Raw genomic sequence first — 21,809 nt, 5'->3', positions numbered from 1 at the left:
TAACGTTTTAACCGCTTTGAACAGATTTCTCTGCCATTTTGACTCACCACGTCACAACTTCCTGACTCCTCACGGTGGCGCTTGACATGACTGAGGGTAACGTGAACAGAAATTAAGTTAAGAAGATACTGTGGTGTATCATAAAATTTTTGTCTTGAAATATTTCAATTATCGCAGAATTACTGTTGTGATATTATCGTTATCATGGGCCACGTTTTACAGAAAATCCCATCATAGCTTAGATATCGCAAGTAAATCTGTTACCTGGATTTTGATTGTCAAGTGTTAAATCAGTTTTGTAATCAAGGATTTTAACATTAAACATGCCAGTCTCAGCTGCAGCCTGTGTACAAAGTGTCCTGTCGATTATATGTAAAGAAACATAGAAGTGCCAGAGGTGGTTATAATCTCTGGACTGCACATTAGAAGGAGCATCGTTGTTTCAGCCCATTCTTCCCCCAGCTGTCTGAACGAGTGTGACAGTCAGTGAGTTTTCAGCAGAGACTTGTGCTCTTCGAGGACACGGAGTCCTGTCCCTCTGCATGTCCTCGTCTGTCCGTCTGCGTTAACGTCCTGTTAACCGGACGAGCGGCACACTCTGCATCTGGAGATCAGAGATGTTGGCCCGTAAAGCTGCTGCAGCTGAAAGGCTCAGTGGTGGAGAGCTGCAGACAAACACTGAGGATGTAAGCTGTAATGATCTGTTTCACCCTGCATGCACTGACCCCAGTGTGTTTGTGTCTCTGTTTCCTCTGAATAACCAGCGGTGAAGAGGCTGATGAAGGAGGCTGCTGAGCTGAGGGATCCCACAGAGCACTACCACGCCCAGCCACTGGAAGTGAGTTTACCACAGGACAATACTGGTCTTTACCTTCCTTTGTGCACCCTTGTTAAGAGGGGTGCCTGTTGTTGCCACTGACAGGCTCAGATTGTTATTCTAAGTGTCTGACAACATGACAGAAAGGATCCCTACAGAGACAGACCTTTTTGTTACAGAGGAAGATGATTTTTTTTCAACCACAGACAGCGGTTTTATCACTCTATTCAAATCCACCAGACTCCATTGACAAAAACAGTAATTTTACCTTACAGAACATGTGCGTTGCTGGTCTACCTCTGATTAGTTTGTGTAACTGTGTGACTTTAATTGGTTCATTTGTTGTTTTAAATAGTAAGTATAGATTCGAAACAATATTTGTGTAACACGCAACGGCAAAAAACAGAGCAACTCTTGTGTTGTGTTGGGTAACAAAAAGGATTATCTCTGTACTGATCTTTTGTGTAATGTTGTCAGACAAAAATATATTATATTGGATCCAAACTGACCTTCTAAAACGCCAAAGTCAACCAATACCACAAACAAACAAACAAACAGACCAACAACTCACATGTTCTGTGAAGTAGAATTATGCACTCTGCATGCTGCCTTCAGTGCTGCTTAGTCGAGTGCTGAGTCAACTGCCGGTGTTCATTTAAAGGGGAACTTTGGTATTTTAAAACATATTGAGGAAGATGATTTATTTCATTACATTGCTTACTCAAAGACACCAGACATTTTACTTTGGAGAACTCAGGAGTCTACTAGTTCCCTGACCAGTTATTTTCTAAAGCGTATTGTGTTATTTTAGATATGTGCTCACCCTTTTAAAACCAAAGCCACACAATGATTCATACAAACTAACTGATGGAGGCAGCAGTAGACCAGCAATATTCTTGTTCTGAGGTAAAATTAGTGTTTTTGTTAATGGAGTCTGGTGGCTTTGAAGAGAGTGACTTAAAGGTAGAATAAGTAGGATTTTTCTTGCATTTTGTCAACAACACATTCAAACTGGGCCCCTCCTCCTGGGCTCTTCGTCACCAGAAGCTCACTCTCACTCTCTCCTGTGAGAACACGCCCACCCCACCGAGCTAACACCGACAGCATCACGGTTACCGTTGTGCTAACATGCTAACCGCCAGTTACCTTTGCGCTAGCATGCTAACTGCCGGTTAGCTTGTCCTACCCGGTTTGAAGCACCTACCTGTCCAACAGAAAGAAGGCCAACTCTGCATCGCTCTTTCGCCATGTTCTCCGGTCTGAATGGGGCCAAGTTGCTAACTTTAACCACTCCCACACTCACCTGTACGCTGTGATTGGCTCAGGGAACCACAACAGCTCCCCTCCTGAAAACGTCCCGGGCAAAGCCTGTTTCAAGGCTGCCACAGGAGCAATCTGCTGGAGCAATTCCTAAACTTTTAGCCATTTAGTCCCCCAGAATTAGTCTTTGAATTGTAATTATAATTTCCAATACATAGCAGAGTTTTCATAGAAATACAACTTTATTAGTTGGAAACAACTGCTCACCTTTAACATAGCAAACCACTGTGAGGTATAGCGCTCCACAGGACGCGTCACTGACGCCCTTCTCTTCAGATAGACGTGAGAAGTCACCAGCTGCACCTGATGAACCTGTCTGTACCATGTGCTCAGTGTATCTCTCTCTCTCTGCAGGATAACCTCTTTGAATGGCACTTTTCCGTACGCGGACCCCCAGATTCAGACTTCGATGGAGGGGTCTACCACGGCAGGATCGTGCTTCCCCCAGAGTACCCCATGAAGCCCCCCAGCATCATCCTCCTCACAGTAAGACACAGACAAAGGCTACGTCTCCATCTCATGCGATTATTCTCACGCTGAAGCAGAACAGGAAGACGTCAAATCAGATGATCAAAGGGTGAAGAACGGACGGCCTGTCATTTAACCCTCAGCCGTTTGTGACGTGACAGTCGTCAGATCAAAGCCCGAGCTGTCATCGTACTGTCACAGAGGATTCACTGCCTTTATACGACTGTCTTATTATATTCAGACAGCTGTATGACACCAACATTAATGAAAGGCTGTTCTCTGGAAACTTTTTCATTGCGTCCAGCTACACTTTCTCTCTTTATTGTTTCTTTTAGCATTTATCGTTTTAAAACTACAGTTTGCAGAACAGCAGCCTACATCCTCAGTCTGCTCGTCACAGCCTTTGAGACTGAATGTTTTAATTATCTGTCTCCACCCACATACTAACCTCTAACCTCCTTTATTTTCTGCTTTCCTGCTAGCCGAACGGGAGATTCGAAGTTGGTAAAAAGATTTGTTTGAGCATCTCTGGCCACCATCCAGAGACCTGGCAGCCCTCCTGGAGCAGTAAGTATCCGTAGAGTTCTCTGTGTGTGGCTCGCTTCCTGAGTTTCTCTTGTAATGTCATTCCACAACTGCAGGGCAGAGTTTTACTTTAGTCTGATAAAGTATAAATAATCAATCTTATTATTTGTAGCTCAAGAGAAAACACTAGTAACACAGCTGTCCATTATTATCATAAATCACATTACTATAATTCCTAAATATATGCGGCTATGCAGACAAAGAATTGTCTAAGTTATGGCCAGCAAAAATAAATAAAGTCAGTCAAAAAGAAGAAAATGTAAGTGGGTTTGAAATATTCTAAAACACTTGAAGCTTCCTCAATTGGTTCATTTGTTTATATTATTTTGTGACTTTTAAATGGTTAGTTTGGATCTAATACAATATATGTGTAACACTCAGGGTCAAGGCAGCTGTAGACCAACATCTCCCATGTTCCTCAAGGTAAAATGACTGTTTTCTCAATGGAGTCTGGTGGCTGTGAAGCAGGCGATGTAAAGCTGTTTCTGGGTTTAAAAGGAGCATCTTTCTCTGACTTTTCTGTTTTCGTTGTAGTTCAAATAGGTCAAATAAAACACATTATTTGTATAATTAAGCAATATCACATGAGAGGGACTGATGCTGTACTGAATGTCATCATGGCTGTGATTCGGTCGTAGGCATGAGGCCACAAGCCACGACCTCGAGTGTGATATTACTTTTATACATTAATTACACAAGTAGTAGTACTCAACTAGGTCCACAACTGAAACTGGACTTTGGTTGCCAAGCAACCCAAACATTCTCCTGCACTCTGTAGCTGTGTCCCAATCCAGGGGTTGCATCCTTCGAAGGACGCGGTCTACAAAGGCACCGTCATTCGTAGCCTGTGTAGACTTTAAAGCCAAACTGAAATGAGACGGTCTGGTCTACAGAGGATTTCCTGTTTGCATCATCAGCTGTTACTGCCCCTAAACTTGCATCACCAAACGCCGCTCCTAACTAGCTAGCATAACTAATGTCATGTAACTTGATCTATTATTTCAAACATAATTTGTTTCGAAGGCCCTTTCGTTTTCTTAACATTTGTGTCGCAGCTATTTGATTGAGTTGAAACAGAAACATTTAAAGTGTATTCCTCAGTCGCTTGAGAGTGCGCCATCTTGTTTGAATTGCTGCACAATGATTCTCGGGATATGTGGGGCCGAGAAGGATGCACCTGATAGATCTTTCGTGGCCCGGGAAACAGAGGACGTATTTGTTTGCCGCATCTGAGGGAGCCTTCTAAATGGGATAGACTTTGCCGCTTCGCTGTGACACAATCGGCCTTCAGACACGTCCTTCAAAAGCCTCTGATTTGGGACACAGCTTGTATCTACAGGTTGCCACAGCTACTTCGTCTGATGTACGTTTATCTGTTTGTTTTAATTTATCATTAGCCAATATAATAAGAGTCTGCTGTGTGATTCAGAGGTACCAGCCTGATTAATGTAGACATACATGGTCTGCTGTAATGTTAATTAACAGTATTCAGAACACCTTGCAGAGGCGGAGTGATACACAGAGTGAAAAGTCCCAGTGATGTTGTTCTCTATATCAGCACTCATGGAATGCCTCTCGTCCAATCAGATTACTTGGTCAGAACTAACTGTTGTATAACAAGCAGTGACACAAACAAACTAACCAGACAAGCAACTCCCATGTTCTGTTAAATTAAGTCTATTGAGTATGCAGGCTTTAGAAGGAGTGATGTAATGATGTAACAGCTTGTTTCTAGTAAAAAAAAAATGCACATTAACAACAAAGTCTCCTGTATCTCTGTAGGAATCCTTTCTAAAATGTTATCAGACACTTAGAGTAACAATCTGAGCCTGTCAGTGGAAAAAACAACAACTTTCAGTGGACTTAAGGATTACGTTACAGCTATTACAGCCTGTCTAAAGGCTGCCAACTGAAGAAATCAACCAGAGTAATTCCAAACCTCTTGTACCTTTTGGTCAATTAAAACCTAAAACATGTAAAAATGAGGCCCAGTTTTGAAATACTAGAATCCCCTTTTAATCGTCTGTCCTTTATGTTGTTCACTGCAAATATATCGGTCTGTATTGAGCACCTGATGTTTTGTCAGCCTTGTCTTTGGCAGAAGGGTTTGTTTTTGTACCTTCAGAGACAAAATGATAATTAAATTCTCGTGAGAACAATTACTTCTCTCCTGGCGATCGTCCATGTGCTGCTTTTTTATGTTAATTCTCAGCATGGCTTTAATCAGACAGAGCTCAGTGGGAAAGGGTGCATCTTTCCAGAGCATTTTGCCAAGTGGTTTTGGACCAACAGCAGAATTAAATCAAAGACAAAGGTTGTTGTAACCTCCTTTTACCCAACATACTGCTGGTCACATGGCAGGCCACGCCTGAGAGATTTGACTTCCCCTGCTGGGTTCTTAAAGTGTATTGTACAAGTTGTGTCTCATCTTGTTTTGTATGACTGCAGGAGGCCTGGCAGGAAATTAACACTGACTCCCAGCCAGCTGTAGTGACTCCAGGGTTACACACAGGCTGCTGCTCTAGTTCATGTGCTACGCCTACATGCTTAAGAAAGTGTGGATGAGTAATTAAAATATTCCCTCTGGTATCAAGATTAACATTTTTATTATTTAGGGTTTACATATTCATGTAGATCATTTAGGAATATGTTTTTATTCCTTTTCATCTGTTTTCCTTTTTGCTTCTGTAGTTAGAGGGTAATCCAGATTATTTTAAACGTGGGTCTAAAGTATTTATAGGTACAAAAAGTTTTGGAATTAATCCAGTCAATTGCTTCAGCGGCGGTCAAACTGGCTGTAAGGTGGCCGACACGTACCGCTTGCTGTACGGCTAACAGAAGCTACGTTTAGGAGTGATTCCTTTAGCAAAGCGATCAGTTGATCGGGAGCCGTTTCTCAACAGAAGCTGTGATTTCTTTGCTCATGTTATAAAGTTGTGTTTTTGTACAGCAGTCACAGGTACATAACAACAGAGACACTCCACTCCAGTGGGGTCCAACTTCACAAAGTCTGATCATTAATAAATTCACTGCCTTGCTCCGTCTCTCGCTTTCGTCAACAATAAACGTGTTACACAAGCGCCCCCTACAGGCCTGGAGCACTTCCGTTGTGATGGCAGTATTTGCAGCGTTTTTCTTTTGCATGTGTTTTCTGGGTTTGTGTGTTTTTTGACTTTGCATCGGGTCTGTATTTGCAGCGCATTTGATGTTAATGTACAGGCTTTTTGCTGCACACTGTTTTCGTTTCCGTCGTTGCATTTGTTTTTGACTTTTGCATGTGTTTTTGAATTTCCATCATTTCTGAATTTGCAGCCTGTTTCTTCTAACATGCATATGCATTGATCAAAGTGCGTCCACTAGAATTTCTTTTTATTTCCACCGACAGGCTCAGATTGTTATATTCAGTGTCTGACAACATTACAGAAAGGATCACTATAGAGATAGACCTTTTTTGGAAAACAAGAAGCCTTTTTTAATTCGAAACAGCCTTAATGTCGCTGTCTTCAAATCCACCAGACTCCAGTGACAAAAACTGTAACTTTATCTCGCAGAACACGGGAGTGGCTTGCCTTCCTCTTACTGGATCTGTTAGTTTATTTGTCCAAACTAATTCAAAACTAACCATTCAAAACACTAAAGTCACTTAAAAACACAAAGAAAATAGTTAATCAATGCAGCGGTGGACTGATTTCTGAAAGATTAAATTACTGATTTTTTTTAATGGAGTCTGGTGAGTTTGAAAAGCGTGATTTAATGGCAGTTTCTGGGTTCAGAAAAAGCATCTTACTCCATCTCTGTCGCCAATTTAAACCCAGAATATGAAGAAATAGGGCCAATACAGTGATTCCTCTTTAATACTGTTTATTTCTGTATTTGACAAAAACAGCTGTAGTCCGATTCATCATGGGTTTTAGCTAAGATTTTTTGATTGCAGTCACATAGAGAAAGAATAACAGGTGTGCACGAGCACACACAGATCCATTCCTCTTCTAAAGACCTAAAATGACTCAAAAGTTTTAAAGTGCGAGCTGAAGAGACTTTATAGACTTAGTGCTGCGATCAAAGTCAAATGTTCTGCTGCTGCTTATATTATCAAAGGATGCTCGAGTCCCTTCACTGGTGGAAACCTTTTGCTTCTACTTTGATTTTCTATTAACTCAAATGACACTGAGTGAAGTCCAATTAATGTAATGGGTTTCATCTCACCACTACATAATGTGAGCAGGTGTGTTGAGCTCTGATAGTAGCTGTCTGTCTCATCAGCTCAGTTTGAACAAGGGGAAATTCTGTCAGTGTGACAACTCCTGTCTTCATAAAGCAAAGGACTTTCAGTGCTGCAGCTGTATCAGTTATTAGCTTTATAGTGTGAAATACTTGTTATGATTAGCCATGAGGTGCATTAATCAAATGGAAAAAGAGTCAAAACCTACATCCCTTCACTTTTTGGCTCCTTTTTCTGTCTTGATTAATTTGCTTATTCACTGCTTGACCTGTGAATGTTGACATTGTGAAACCCCCAGTAAAATAAGCTCTCCACATGGGCCAGTACGTGCAAACTGTTTTATCCTCACATTGCTTTTGGTAAACCTTCCCATCTGGCATTTCCCAGACTGCCAGTCCAAGCCTGGTTACACACCGTAATGAGGAAAAATGAGATAAAGCAAGTAGCAATTAAAAGGTGCTCATGGTTATTGATGCTTTGAGTCATTGGTTAAAATGTTGAGAAATCAAGGACACACCAAACTCTACTCAGTGTCCATTTAAAAGATGTACTTATAAAACAAGCCCTCCTATCAGAAACATGGGCACTGATGGAATCATGTCTATAGGAAGCTGAATATTCAGATACATATAAAGATAAATTCTGAAAAAGGATAAAAGCGGGTTAAAGCTGTGTTTTCACCACAGCAACTTTCCTCAGGGACGAGGAAACAAAGTTTCCACTGAGGTCAAAATAAGTTTAAGGATAGTTTATTACTTAGGGGGTTGTACTTTTGGAAAGTACAGTAACTTTGCTGGTGAGGCTTTCAGCAGAAAACTTCTCTGATTGGTTGAGTACTCTCAGCATTTATTTCAGCCCCTTAAAAAAATCTGCAGCCGCTTCAACACATGAACTGAGTTATAGAAGAAAGTATGTGATGGAAGGACTGAGTAATAATCTTGAAGATTTTCCTTTAAACAAACGTCTGTTAAGTCTCTATCTATCGCTGAATGAGGTAACACAATGGTGGTTGAGCCTATGGCCCACTGATGAAAGCCTTTGCATTTGCAGTATTACAGACTGGGTGTCTGTGGCGACTTTAGCGGAAAAAATCACAAGCGGCGCCCAGTTAGTGACGCGTTTTCCATCAGCCAGCAGTGGTTGGTCTGCCAGAGAGGGTAGGCGGAGCTAAGCGGCTGCTTTTCCGCTCTCTGCAAGTGTTGCGAGTAAACAGTAATCTACTATGGCTGAACAAACAAAGAAAAGATGGATGACTACAGATACAACTTCAAAAATAAGTGAAATCCAAAGAAAAAGAAACAAACTCGACACTCAGATGAAGCAAACAGTCTGAAAAGGAAAGCGACCGTCAGCGAGGAAAATCAAGAGTTACAACCGGAGCCAACCGTGGACGTCACACATGCAGCACTGTCTGGATATCTGGGAAGTGTGCTCGCGCAATTGCTTTTTCTTGCGCTGCATTGTTTACAGTCCAGTTAGCAGCCCGAGAAGCGACCGTGTGTTCAGATCAAAAGAGAAGGTAAATTCTCCCCTTCAGTTATGTCCGCTTTGTCCCCAGAGGCTTCACCGTTGTCAGACTGTAGCCGATGGGTTCTGAGATTACTACTCGGACTACAAACGTACTGCAAATGGAAACCAGAACAATTCTCATACCAAAGTCTGCTCCCGTGTGTACACATTCTGCATTTTTATGTTTATAGAGATCAACTGCTGCCAAGAGTTAACAACATGGTGATCCACATTTATTTTTACTGTATGTTGTGGCTGCTCAGTGTGTATAATTGTCACTTCTATTCGGAAAAAGACTACAGAGAGTAAAGAGAGCAGAGTAGATTTAAGCTGTTTTGTTTAAATGAGTCTCAACACTCAAACCCAGAACTCTAGTGTTCCTGTGATGTTGTCACTGTCAATGTTTGCTAATTTTATAGTAAGCTTCCCTTTAAAAAAGCAGATATTAGGGGTTTCCAGATGCTTTAACTCATTAATATTGAATAGACTGAAGTTAAGACAAAACAGAGCCAGCCAACACAGCCCAACACAAGCACACCCCTGACCCTGACCATATTGTGGAACGTGTCCCGTGCCAGCTGGAGAACGTGTGCGGACAGAAGCCGGGTGAATGTCCTCTCAGAGGCCGGGCTAAATCCAGGCTTACGCTCACAAAACAAAGCATCATTCCCACTTATGTAACACTGGAACTGAACATGGAGACATGTGCATCCTGTCATGTAATTTAACCTTGTCTGTTTTACCCAGAAATGGTGAACATGCTCTGTCTTTTTTAATTTGTCCCTTTTCCTCTTTGTGCTCTCTCCTCCTGTCTGTCTCTCTTCCAGTTCGCACCGCCCTAATAGCTATAATCGGATTCATGCCAACAAAAGGAGAGGGAGCAATAGGATCCCTTGATTATACCCCAGAAGAGAGGAGGGCCCTCGCCAAAAAGTAAGATGTGCTAGATGAAAATGTTTCCAATGTTTATTCTGCAGAGCACGTGTTGTGTTTGCACTGCTATGGAGGGGGAATGATAATGAGGTGAGTGTGGAGCAGTGTGCATCGTACAGATTTGTGCTCAGATCTTTTTGGCTTTAGCTTCCCTTACAGCTATTATATGAATTCATGTACTGACATTCATCACCTTCTAAATGCATGCTTTTTGTATTAAGTGAATGATATTTTTTTCATATAATTGAAGGGTCGGTATTTATTGTGGTTTGGTCAGTATCATCGCTTTCTGTAAAGTTGAATTTTCAAAGTGTTTATTCATCACTTTTTAAAAACTATTTCCACTGTTTATCGATTACTTAAGCTAACCATATCCACTGTCTTCTATACCTTAACTTCAATTACCATAAAATTCAGTGTATAAGACGCACTTTTAATCGATTCTTTCCATCTAAAAAGTTGGCTGCGTCCTTTATACTAGTGCGACCAATATACCAGTATAAAATGCAGAGAGAGGTATGTTATTGTGTTACAGTATTTTATCCAGACGATTGCGCTATCTGGTTGTTAAATGGTGACGTCACATCTCAGCGTTAAATTGTTTCTGGGCCCAGGCCTCTACAATGTCTCTTATTTAAGATATGCCGCAGTGCTAACTTAATTGTTGCTAACGCTTCGTCACGGACATACGCAGGCATGACCGCCAGTGCAGCCGCCACCCTCACAACAATCAACGTTACCGTAGGCTGAGCTCAATAACCGCACAGGTAGCTAGCAGGATTACAAACTCAACATGGCCAAAACAGATGGTAGGCTGAAATCTGTGTGTTTTAAATGAAAATAAATTGAAATAGTGGCGAAATAACTTGCACATTTTTATTAATAAATAGCTTTAGAAAACCATTTTCCCACGCCACTCCTGTCGCCTAGTAACAGGTAGCTAGCGGGCTAACTAGCTAACATAACTAACGTCGCGTAAGTTAACCCATTATTTTAAAGATTTTTTGTTTCAAGGGCCCTTTCGTTTTCTTAACCGTGTAACACTGGCTATTCGATCAAGTTGAAACCAAAAACGTTCACATTTTAAAGTGTATTCCTCGGCTTCCTTTAAAAGTCCATCTCGTTTGAATTAGCGCAATGCATCTCGGGATACGTTGGGCTGAGAAGGATGCACCCGATGGATCCTTTCGCGGCCGGGGAAACAGAGGACGCATTTGTCGGCCGCATCTGAAGGAGCCTTTGAAATGGGACAGCGTTCGACGCGCTTCTGTGACGCAATCTGCCTTCAGAAAGGCCTCCTGCGAAGGCTGCGGCAGCTGGATTGGAATGCCTCTTGTCCAATCAGATTACTTGGTCAGAACTAACTGTTGTATAATTTAGCATACTACCAAAACCATTTGTATATAACTTAAGCCAATTTATTTCACTTTTCATCAAATCGTTTTTTACTTATCAATTGTTTATCCATTACATTTTGCTTACTATTTCAATCATTGATCCATTACTTTAACAATTTGTCAATTAATTTTATTGAACTATTTCACTGACTAATCCGTTAACCATTTACCATTAATATTTTACTTTATCCGGTTATCCGTCACATATTGCTCACTTTGTCCTTTTTTTTTAAGATAAATATTTTAGCTGTTAAGTCATTATTTTAGTGTACATTGGTACAGCTCAAACCTAGATTTCAATTGTATTACTGTAGTTACTCAACAATCTTTCCACATACCCCCTGGAAACTACAGAAGTACAACCCTGGGGCTAAAATAAGCCTTATTTGGAATCACTGGTATAGATGATGGAGCGATGATTCCTTGAAACACTGATTGAGGATATAATCCGTGCCTAATTAACATACACGACTCCGGTTAGATGGCGTTTATACAGAAAACCTCCCATGTTTAACAGCCTACTCACAAAGGGAAAGGAGCGCGCCCGAGCCGGTCCTGTTACTGCAAGTTGACAAATTCATTATCGCTAAAATAGCCGTTCTCCTGAGAAAACATGAACGGGCTCGTTGCTCTTTATTTCACACAGTTTCCCTCTGAGGAATCGGCTCAAACGCCAGAGAAGGACAGGATGCAGCTAAAGTCGCTCCTCTATTAACACATGAGACGGGGGTCTCCGTCCGTGGGCTGTTTCATTAGCACATGGAGATGAGATCGACTGTAGGACGCATATTGCTATAAATACAAGGCTGCTTATCTCCTGGATGGGAAACCATTTTTTCTCCTCGTTCTGAGGCTCAGGCAGCACTTCTCTTTGGTTTCTCATCTCCTGTGTCTGTGCCCCTGGTGATTGTGAGAGCTGTCAGTCAGAGGAAGGCCTCTGCACAGCTGTGAAAGCCTCCTGTCCATTGTTTTCAGAGTTTGCCAAGTTTGTGACAAGTGTTTGACAAGTTAACTGTCAGAGAAGTTGGTCAGCCTGGGATGTGGAAGAACAAACACACAGGGGCCTGTGGAGGTCTAAGAAGTCCGAGAAGATAACAGGAAAAGTTTTATACACATATATTCACTGAATTGTCCCTCTGGGGATCAATAAAGAATTATCTTATCTTATTCAGATAGTAGTTGTTTTTGGTAAATAAGTGGTTAGTTGCAATGGATTGTGTCATTTACTGAAGACAAGTTCAAGTAAACTCAGACAAAGTTCCGACAGCGATGCCCCCCCTGAGGGGTTTTCTGTGGCACATAGGTCAAGCTTAAGGGTTCCAGTATTTTTAAACCTGGGCCATATTTTTACACATTTTGGGTCTAAGTGACTTACAGGTACAAAAAGCTTCTGGACCGCTCCGGAAAATAGTTTTAGCCAGCAGCAGTGAATTAGGCTGTAATGGCTGCAATGTAATCCTTGGGGAGAAATGAGCTCGATCAAAGTACGTCCAAACTTCAAAGCAAACGGATTCCATTGACAAAAACATTTGACCTTGCTAAACAGGGACGTTGCTGGTCTATTGCTGCCTCAGTTGGTTAGTTTCTTGAGTATACTAATCACAGTGTTTCAGCTCGATTTGGGGTTAGTAACGTCAGACAGGGGAGATTTTGTCCCCAGTTCTTTTTAATCTTTATATTGATGATCTGTCTAAGCAGTTGAAAGCCAGTGACACTGGGTGTATGATTGGTAACAGTTGAGTGAATCATCTGATGTATGCAGATGATCTTGTGGTCTTTAGTCAAAGCAGTGCTGGCCTCCAAACTATTTGTTCTGTATCTGATATTGAACATGATATTGAATATAATGGCGCTAAGAATGCGGTCTTAATATGTCGCACCAAAGAGTATAAAAGGTAGAAATTTCCTGATTGTCTGGTACCAATGTTGCTGTCCGTAATAGAGTCAAATATGTCGGACATTGTATAACAGAACAAATGACAGATGATGATGATATCAACAGGCAGTGCTGCAAGGTTTATGCACAAGCAAATACCCTTTCATGCAGGTGTTGCATGTGTACAGATGAAGTAAAGACGTCTCTGTTCAGAGCTTACTGTACACCTCTATAGACTGCACATCTGTGGACAAACTACAAGAAAACATTACAGAGATTACAAGTAGCTTATAATGATGCTATGAGGATTCTCCTTAAGCGACCAAGATGGTGTAGAGCAAGTGAAATGTTTGTGACTGCTCGAGTCAATACTTTCCAAGCTGTTTTACAAAATCTTATGTATAAATGTATTTGCCGGCTCGATGCCTCAGACAACGCTGTCATCTGTGTTGTCAAATATCAGATGTAGCTCTACACACTACCCATCCCAGCTCTGGGGACACTGGTACAGATGCCTCCTTATAAGATGTTAACTTTTGTATATAACTCACATTTTAAAGCATGAATTTTTGTGCTTTAGTATATTTATTTTATGTATTGTCTTGTCTCTCTACCTGGACCTTGAGTCTGTAATAAAGTTTGAATTGAATTGAAAAATCAAGGCAGTGATAGATCCCCAACTCCCATGTTCTACAAGGTAAAATCACTGTTTTTGTCAATGGAGTCTGGTGTCTTTAAAGAGAGCGACGTAACGTCTGTTTGTGGTTAACAAAATCATCTTCCTCTGTAACAAAAGGTCTGTCTCTGTAGGGATCCGTTCTGTAATGTTGTCACACACAATAACAAGAATAACAATCTGAGCCTGTCAGTGGAAAAAGAAAGAACTTTTGTTGCTTAGGAGCGTGTGCAGCCAAGGATTATGTTTCCAGCCATTACAGCCTGTTTCACTGCTGCTGGCTGAAGAAATCTGATGGTTCAGTTCCTAAAGTTTAGTACCTAATAGTCGTGTAGATCTAAAAATATGAAAATAGGGCCAGAGTTAAAAATACCAGAATCCTCTTTCAAAAATCTTTTGCTTTATAATCCTCCATTTGTTAGCAAAGACCTCTGTATTGTGAGCCCAACATTAACTATAATTACATCTGAAAGAAAACGTTTTAATCTAATATTCAAAGAACGTTTTAAGGATGTTTATCATTTCAAATAAAGTCCTTGTAACCTTAAAACTTAAACTAAGACAAAACGTTTTAACGTCAACATTGTGAAGATATGTTCAGGATGTTATTGAGGCCTGGGATGTCAGAATGCCTTTTATAAACATTTACTCAATGTGACATAAAAACAAAGGTAGAACATGCTCACTGCAACATGCTGAGGATCTTCTCAGGATGTTAGTACGTGATTTATAAAACCTTCCTGACATGTGATTTGAACATTCTCACTGCAACTTTCTGAACATGTTTTCAGAGAACGTTCTCCTGCTATTAAAAGGAACATTCTGGGAACCAAAGAAAAACTTCTCAGAACATCGCACGTAACATTCCCGGAACGTTCTTAGAACAAAACATTTCCAGCTGGGAAAGTATCTCAATGTTAGTAAGGAGCTGTACTTTTTTGGCACTAACATTGGTGTAAAGATGGCCCTAAGACCTCAGTGTATTTCAGTTAAACCGTTGAGTGCAAACTATTATATAAATGGCCTCTCGCAGGCCGGGCTAAAAGCCGACAATCATCAAACTCCCTCTGGCTGTGCCTTACTGTCTCTCTCAGAACTGCTGTATATGAAGACTATAATACATCACAAAGCATGAGCATCAAACACTTTTGGACAGCGTCTCTCTGAAGGTCTTTGCTTTAGTTGTGCTGCTTCATTGTACAAGCGTAATGGAACAGAAGTTGTCAGATGAACAATTTCACCATTGTAAAATGAGTTTCAGAGGCTGTTACACAATCTGACGAGCACTTCCTTTTTATGAATACCTTTGCCTTGAAGCCTTCCTGCCACTAAATGATGCCGAATATGAAGGAAATTTACAGGAACAACACTTCTTTGCTTGACACACCATCACACACGGGCTGCCCACCTCGCAGTATGCACGTCAGATTTCACAAGCCAAATCTCCTGTTTTGGTGTTTCTCTGTGTTCATTATTATCAGCACTTATAAAGGAACAGTCATTCATATGAGCAACCATCAGCCAACCGTAGAGCCTTGTCTGCATGTCGCCCGCTTTATGAGACACAGACAGCCTGTTTAAGCTGTCATAGTCCACTGACATGATGTCTGCAGGCGTATGAGATCGTTCCCCGAGTCAGGCAGGATGTCTGACGCCTAATAAGCTCAGCGGCTTCCACAGCTACGTCTGAACTTCTCTTGAACACAATCCAATTTGAATTTGGCTCCAGAGGAAGACGCTGATTTGGATCATTTAATACCATAATGTATCCAAATCCTTCCGAGCCACCTTTAGCCCGAGGAGCTCCACGGTGATGATGTGGTGTTCCTCGGAGCATGATTCATCGCTGCTCTTCACAGCTGTAACACCAGTCCATTAGTTGCTGCGAGGGACGATTAGCTTCTCCAACACCAATCCCCAGAAATGTCTTTTATGTGTTGCCTTTCTATGTTTTTTCCACGTCAATGCACTAAGCGGGTGTGTTGCTCCCTCTCTTAGAAATATTGCACCGTGCCCCGCTGTCAGGACTGACATGACAGCAGAAAGGTGCACACAGCGCTCTGAACCCCGTGCGGGGACCTGGCGTGTGAAGCTGCCACAGGTGGTGAAGGCAGAAACAAACCTGTCAGCTGAGGATTCATTGTGAGACAGCCAACAGCACAAGCAGCCAAATCTGTAAACGCACAGAGCTTTTAAAGCTGCGCTTTCTGCCAGTTTCACAGAACGCACACCGTTCTGAAAAGCACAGGCAGCTCAATCTAAAAACCTTTTTAACTTCAGATTCAAGGTGCCAAATTACCACTGGACCAGCACCAGACGAAGGTGCACGTTTCTTTGGCAGATACATCAAAGAGCCACCATCTGCACAGGCTGCTGACTGTGTGAAATATTTAGATGATTTCTTTGTCTCGTGTCTGATTCTTTGTTCATGTTGACCGCCTCTCTCTCCGACCACCAGCCAACAAATCAGAACTCTGGCGCGGCATCAGACAAACTGTTGATTGTCTCTCCTGTCCGGTGCTCCTCTATAACTCTGTGTGTTTGATCGTGTTTACTCCACCACAGTGAGGACGATGCTTTAAGGGGCTGTTTTGACGAGTTAGATTTAGGTTTTTAATCATAGCCCCATTTTGTGAAGCCAAGTACATTAAACATGCATTCTTTCTAATGTCCAGCAGGGGGTGACTCAACTGCTACAACACAAAAGTGAGATTGTATAGAAGTCTATGAGAAAATGGTCCTTCTTCTTCTTGATTTATTCCCTCAGTAACAGTGTGCGGTCTCAATCTCTAGTTTGAAGCCCTCTTCAACACAGCATGGTGTTCATTTAGTCAGTTATACTCCCATTAAGATTAAAATAGGCGATAAAGCAGGGGATGTTTCGTTACTTTTACCTTTACACTTTCAAAAAACGCAGAAACAGAAGGTGCGGGATCGAATTTTGGTAAATGTTCGAAAACTTTGCAGCACACAGAAAAGGAAGTCCTTTATTTCTAACTTCTGGTTACACTGTAAACCCTCAATCCTCATCAGATGATAGACGTTGCCTTCTGAGATAGTTTGTTACTACTGCTAAAATGAGTGAAAGTTTTAGGCCGAATTCCAAATGTTTTTAACATAAAAACGTTATTGTATAACGGTATTGTCGACTTTTGTCTCAGGATCAACTGTAGAATGACTCGTGGTGTTTGGTGCTTTGCTAACACTAGATGGCAGAAAAAGAAGTTTCTTACATTAAAGGAAAACAGTCAATGCACACACTAATCCGTGGGAATTATCTGAAGATGAAAATTGCTGCGGTGGTGTCTCCCTACAACATCTGTGCGTTTGAATGAAACCATCCTAAGAAGTGAACTATTTCTACCTTTACTTTTACTTTCTATGTAACCCTACTTTTAACAACCATGTAAAGGACATAAAGAAGTGTAGTTAACCAGCTGCTCTGGCAGTCGAGACAAACTTTAACCTTGAGAACAATACACAAGCCTTTAGGTCCTGAAGAGTCCCTCTGTATGAGACAGACGCTTTATGTTCATTGGTCGCACAGAGGACTCAGATATTCTTCAGAAGTGGATTGAGAACATTATAATTATTATATTATTATTACAGTAACTTCAGCCCTCTTGGATAGACCTGTAGATGCTTTTTGCTGTTCATCGCCAGGCGATTATTAAAATGATTGCATACAACATTTCTCTACTAGCTAGTCAGGATAAACAGTAAGAGCTGCATGTAGTCATTACAGAGCAGCTGCATTAGCAAACGTTCTTAATAGATACCTATAAAAGATGTATTTGCCAATGCAAAAATATGCGGCTGTCACAGTCAGCACGCAGCAGCAACTGAGCTGCCACTGCAGTAATGGTGGCTACACAGGATGGCCATTTGTGGACACAGGGTGTTGCAGCTAATGCATCTGTTGTCTGGATGAAGTGGAACAAGTCTTGTGATTAAACTCTAATTGCACTTTGTGATGAATTACAGGCACTGTATAATTTGCAGGGAGATATACATGAGAGCATAATGACTGTACAAGCTGGTGGGGAGAGTCTGGCAGGTTAATATTTCAGGTTACATGGCAGGTAAACCTGATGTACTGTGAGAGGAGAGGCAGAACAGTAATGCTGGGTGCTGCTCATAATTAACAGGTCATTTATTTAGTTACTGAACACGTTTGTGAAGCAGGTAGTTCATTCACAGAGAGGAGGAGCCTGAGTATTCATGAAATGGTCCTGAAGTCTTATTAAACGTTGCAGGTGTCTGAATGTTTTGATGCTCCCGCAGCAGCGTGACCTCACCATGCTCCGCCTGTTTCTCCGTCAGGTCTCAGGACTTCTGCTGCGAGACGTGCAGCTGCTCCATGCGCTCCGCCCTCCTGACTCTGACCCCCAACAGCAACCCCAGCGCCGAGGACCACCAGGCCAAACAACTGGCTCAGCAAATCAACTTCAAGGTACAGACACTGGCTGTAACAGGCGTCACGTTTGATTCACAGTTCAGTCAGTGATTTAACCCTCCGAGCGAAAGAGCTTCTGACAGCACGAGCTGTACAGGAACGACTGCTTCTCTCTCTGTGTGTGTGCACTCTCAGCCAGAAATATAATCCCTCTCTGTGCCGATATGCTTTTATTTTGACATGACAGCGTTTCAACCAAAATTCTCTCCCTCAAATGGATTCACGTCAAATACTGCACTACTCTGCTGCTCTGAATTACTGGAAATACTCTGGAGCTTAAGGATGCATTCTTGTCTTTGGAAAGAGAAGTTTACGACAAAATAATCCATCAAATGGTCCATTAAGTAAATGTTCTGGAGGGTTCCATCATATCAAATTATTTTCATCAGCAGATGTTCGCATTGTTGTCATGACGTTTTATTCTTCCTTACCTCTGAAGATGTGTTCAGACCAGAAGCAAAGCAGGACACAATTACAAAGTCAATGCCAAGGCACACATTCACTCCGGGCCATGTCAGTCATGTCTTTGCACGAGTTGAATCACTTTAATTCAAGAGAAAAGATTTTTTAACTATGGCCGCTGGTTTAGTTCAGTTGGTAGAGCAGGTGCATCAGACACAGAGGCTTCAGTCCTCGATGCAGCGGCCGCAGCCTCAGCTCCTGTCCCTCCCTTTGCTGCATGTCACCCCCCACTCTCTTCTCCCCAAATGTCCTGTCTCTCTTCAGCTGTCCTATCTAATCTATCATATCTACCTAATGAATTTCCCTTTGGGGATCAATAAAGTTATTATCTAATAAAGGCAAAATGGCCCAAAAAAAAAGGTTTAGGGACACTGGTTTAGCTCAGTCGGTGGAGCAGGCGCCCCGTGTATAGAGGCTACAGTAGTCCCTGGGCGCAGGCTGGACTCCCGTCCCGGGCCCTTTGCTGCATGTCTTCCCCCACTCTCTACTCCCCACATGTCCTGTCACTCTTCAGCTGTCCTATGAATAAAGGCAAAAAGCCAAAAAAAATCTTTAAAAAAGAAAACGTTTAACAGATGCCTGTCAGCATTCAGATTCCTCTTCATGTTGTATCAGATATTGTTCATCCAAACTCATTTCAAACAAACATTTTAGTCTGTTCGTCTCGTCTTGCAGACAGACCTGACAATTCAAACTTTCCATAAATCTGCATCATGATGGAGTTATTTCAGCATCCTTTCAACCCATTTATTACATTGAAATCATTGAAATCACAGCGCAGTCTGACACCTGATTTATAAAGCGTATTGCCAAGGAAGAAGTTGGATTGGATTCGTTATTCCTGCAAAAACGTTTCAAATAAAAAGTCTTCTGTTACCTTTTTTAATTTGAGGGAGGTTATTTATACCCACAACACGTACAGGTGCAGGGCATTAAAACAACAGCAGCACAGTCTGCACACCTACTGCAAGCTCTCTAACTCTGGGTTTACATTGTCCTGTAACTGCCGTTTTTTTACCGGTAAAATCTGTTGAGGTCCAACATATTGAACAACAGAAAAATATCACTGATTCATTATAACTCCGTCCCCTCAGCGCTTCAGGAATTTGCTAAACCAGCCATCCGAACCATTATTGGTCATTTTGACAAAGAATTAAGGAGGATGCGTCAGCAGCCACAGCCCCTCTCAACCATGCCACGAGATGACAGTGCTCCGCAGCCATGGTGGCTTGAATTACTCCACAGCCTGCGAAGTCATCATCAGGGATTTCAGTGAAATATATCCTGATTAATAGCCTATATATTAATTATATAACGAACTTTGCTCCCTCAGGGAGAGAGAGAGTGCGTATGGACGGCGCGGACGCGGTGCAGAAAAAGGTCATTTGAGCATGAGACAGGTTGTTCCGCTGCATACATTTCAGTTGAGTGAAGTGTATGAACTGAACTGTAGACTGAGTCCTTGTTTACACTGACAGTGATGACTGTCCCATAAGCACCACTCCTTAAAAGTGCAACATTACGCGTATCATTTATTGTAGGGGCGATTCAGTAATTTCCCTACCCAATGCTCCGCCCTTGATATATCCTGCCTATAAGTTGTTTTTAAGCTAACTAAATGCAGATAACATTTGACTGTAATTTCACCCATTTGCCCGTTACTCTAAAAGCTTTCAGGACACGTGGACCGGCACAGATTTTTTAACTTTTACATTCGAAACATATTCAGAAAGCAGCAGAACTCACTGAAAACAATTCATCTTTTGTCAAAAACAAGATGTCACGTATGACATAACTGTGTACTGAAGAAATGTAAATGATACTGAATGTACTGTGTGCACTTTTACAGCAGAGGAAACGCAACCCTCCTCCGTGTCTGTAAACTGGCCTTTATTATTTATTTTATCACGCAGGCAGAGTCCAGTTTATCCCGAGCGGCGAGTGAGAGCGGAGGAGCAGAGAGCGAGACCTCCGCACTCTCACAGGGAGACGCCTCCACGTCTGCAGGACAGGAAGCTGCTGACGAGCCTCCGGCTGAACAGGTAGGTGTTAAACTGCTGCTCTGCGGCTACACAGGAGCGAACATAACCTGCCTGCAGCTGAACCACCTACAGAGCAGAGCAGCCCCCTGGGTTTACATGTTTCAGACTATTAACCACAGGTGGTACACTACTGGAAACTGAAGCATGCTGTGTTTAGAGGCAGTAACTGTTATTATATATTATATCAATAATCTACATTTCTGCCTCACTGCAGTCCTACTACTGTAGAATAAAGCCTGCTAAAGCCCCTGCACCCCACAGACAGTGTTTGTGACCAAGGTAACAACTATTAGGGATTCACATAAACAATAAACACTTCTTCATTGTAACGTTCGACCGTCAACAAACACACACACACAGAACGCTGACTCTGTTACTACCTCCGCTGCGGCTCACTGACGGCTCCGCCAGTTCTTCTCTGTGACTTTCACACAGACGTCGATGTGTAATAGAGGCGTAAACAGTCCTGTCTTGAACGGCCTGTGTAAGCGGAGCTACAGTGATGACATGTTACAGCAATTCTAACAATCAGGTGGACTGCTACTGTTTAAAATCTTATCCAAGTTGCCCCTCCCTGCTCTCACCCCAGACACAATTTAGCTTTCATTAATTTCTACAAACAGATATCTGCATACGAGGGCAGATAATCCCTCGTCTCTGTCGTCTCTGCACTCAAAGGCCCAATCCCAATCTCCACCCTAAAGCCTAAGCACTGAACACTCACGGACTTTAATGGCGTCGGGCGTGCAGTGCTTGAGTGCGTGAGGGTTTGAGAACTGCATAAAAATGAGGAATGGCATCACACGTTGCCTGGAAATACTACTATTGAATACTACTTTAATTTACGAACATGGCCCACAGGAAAGTCTCTAGATATGCTGACTCAAGGAAAGTCCGTAATTTGGCGTTGAAAAGTCTGCATCGGAGCCCTCACACACTCTGTGATTTGACAGTGGGACAGCAATAAGCACTCACACACTTACCGGGAACGCACCTCAAAGTCTGTGAGTGTGAAGAGTGGGATTGGGCCAAACTCACAGGTCTCC

At 42.1% G+C, this 21,809-nt stretch overlaps 1 protein-coding gene across 1 annotated transcript in view; it reads left to right on the top strand.

Moving 5' to 3' along the window:
* The window catches only part of ube2j1 (ubiquitin-conjugating enzyme E2, J1), a 50,020-nt gene that overhangs the window by 19,994 nt on the left and 8,217 nt on the right, over window positions 1–21,809 (top strand). Inside the window, exons 2-7 of the mRNA XM_069657301.1 lie at window positions 765–838; window positions 2,492–2,623; window positions 3,088–3,172; window positions 9,749–9,854; window positions 18,127–18,256; window positions 20,635–20,763. Of these exons, the coding sequence (XP_069513402.1) occupies window positions 765–838; window positions 2,492–2,623; window positions 3,088–3,172; window positions 9,749–9,854; window positions 18,127–18,256; window positions 20,635–20,763 (656 nt within the window). The remainder of the gene's footprint in view (window positions 1–764; window positions 839–2,491; window positions 2,624–3,087; window positions 3,173–9,748; window positions 9,855–18,126; window positions 18,257–20,634; window positions 20,764–21,809) is intronic.

Source organism: Semicossyphus pulcher, unplaced genomic scaffold, assembly GCF_022749685.1.
Source record: "Semicossyphus pulcher isolate SPU_LCO1_2020_fin unplaced genomic scaffold, fSemPul1.0.p SCAF_11, whole genome shotgun sequence".
In the NCBI taxonomy this organism is placed as follows: Eukaryota; Metazoa; Chordata; class Actinopteri; order Labriformes; family Labridae; genus Semicossyphus; species Semicossyphus pulcher.
Note: the sequence above shows the minus strand (reverse complement) of the source record. Positions and strands in the feature narration are given on the sequence as shown.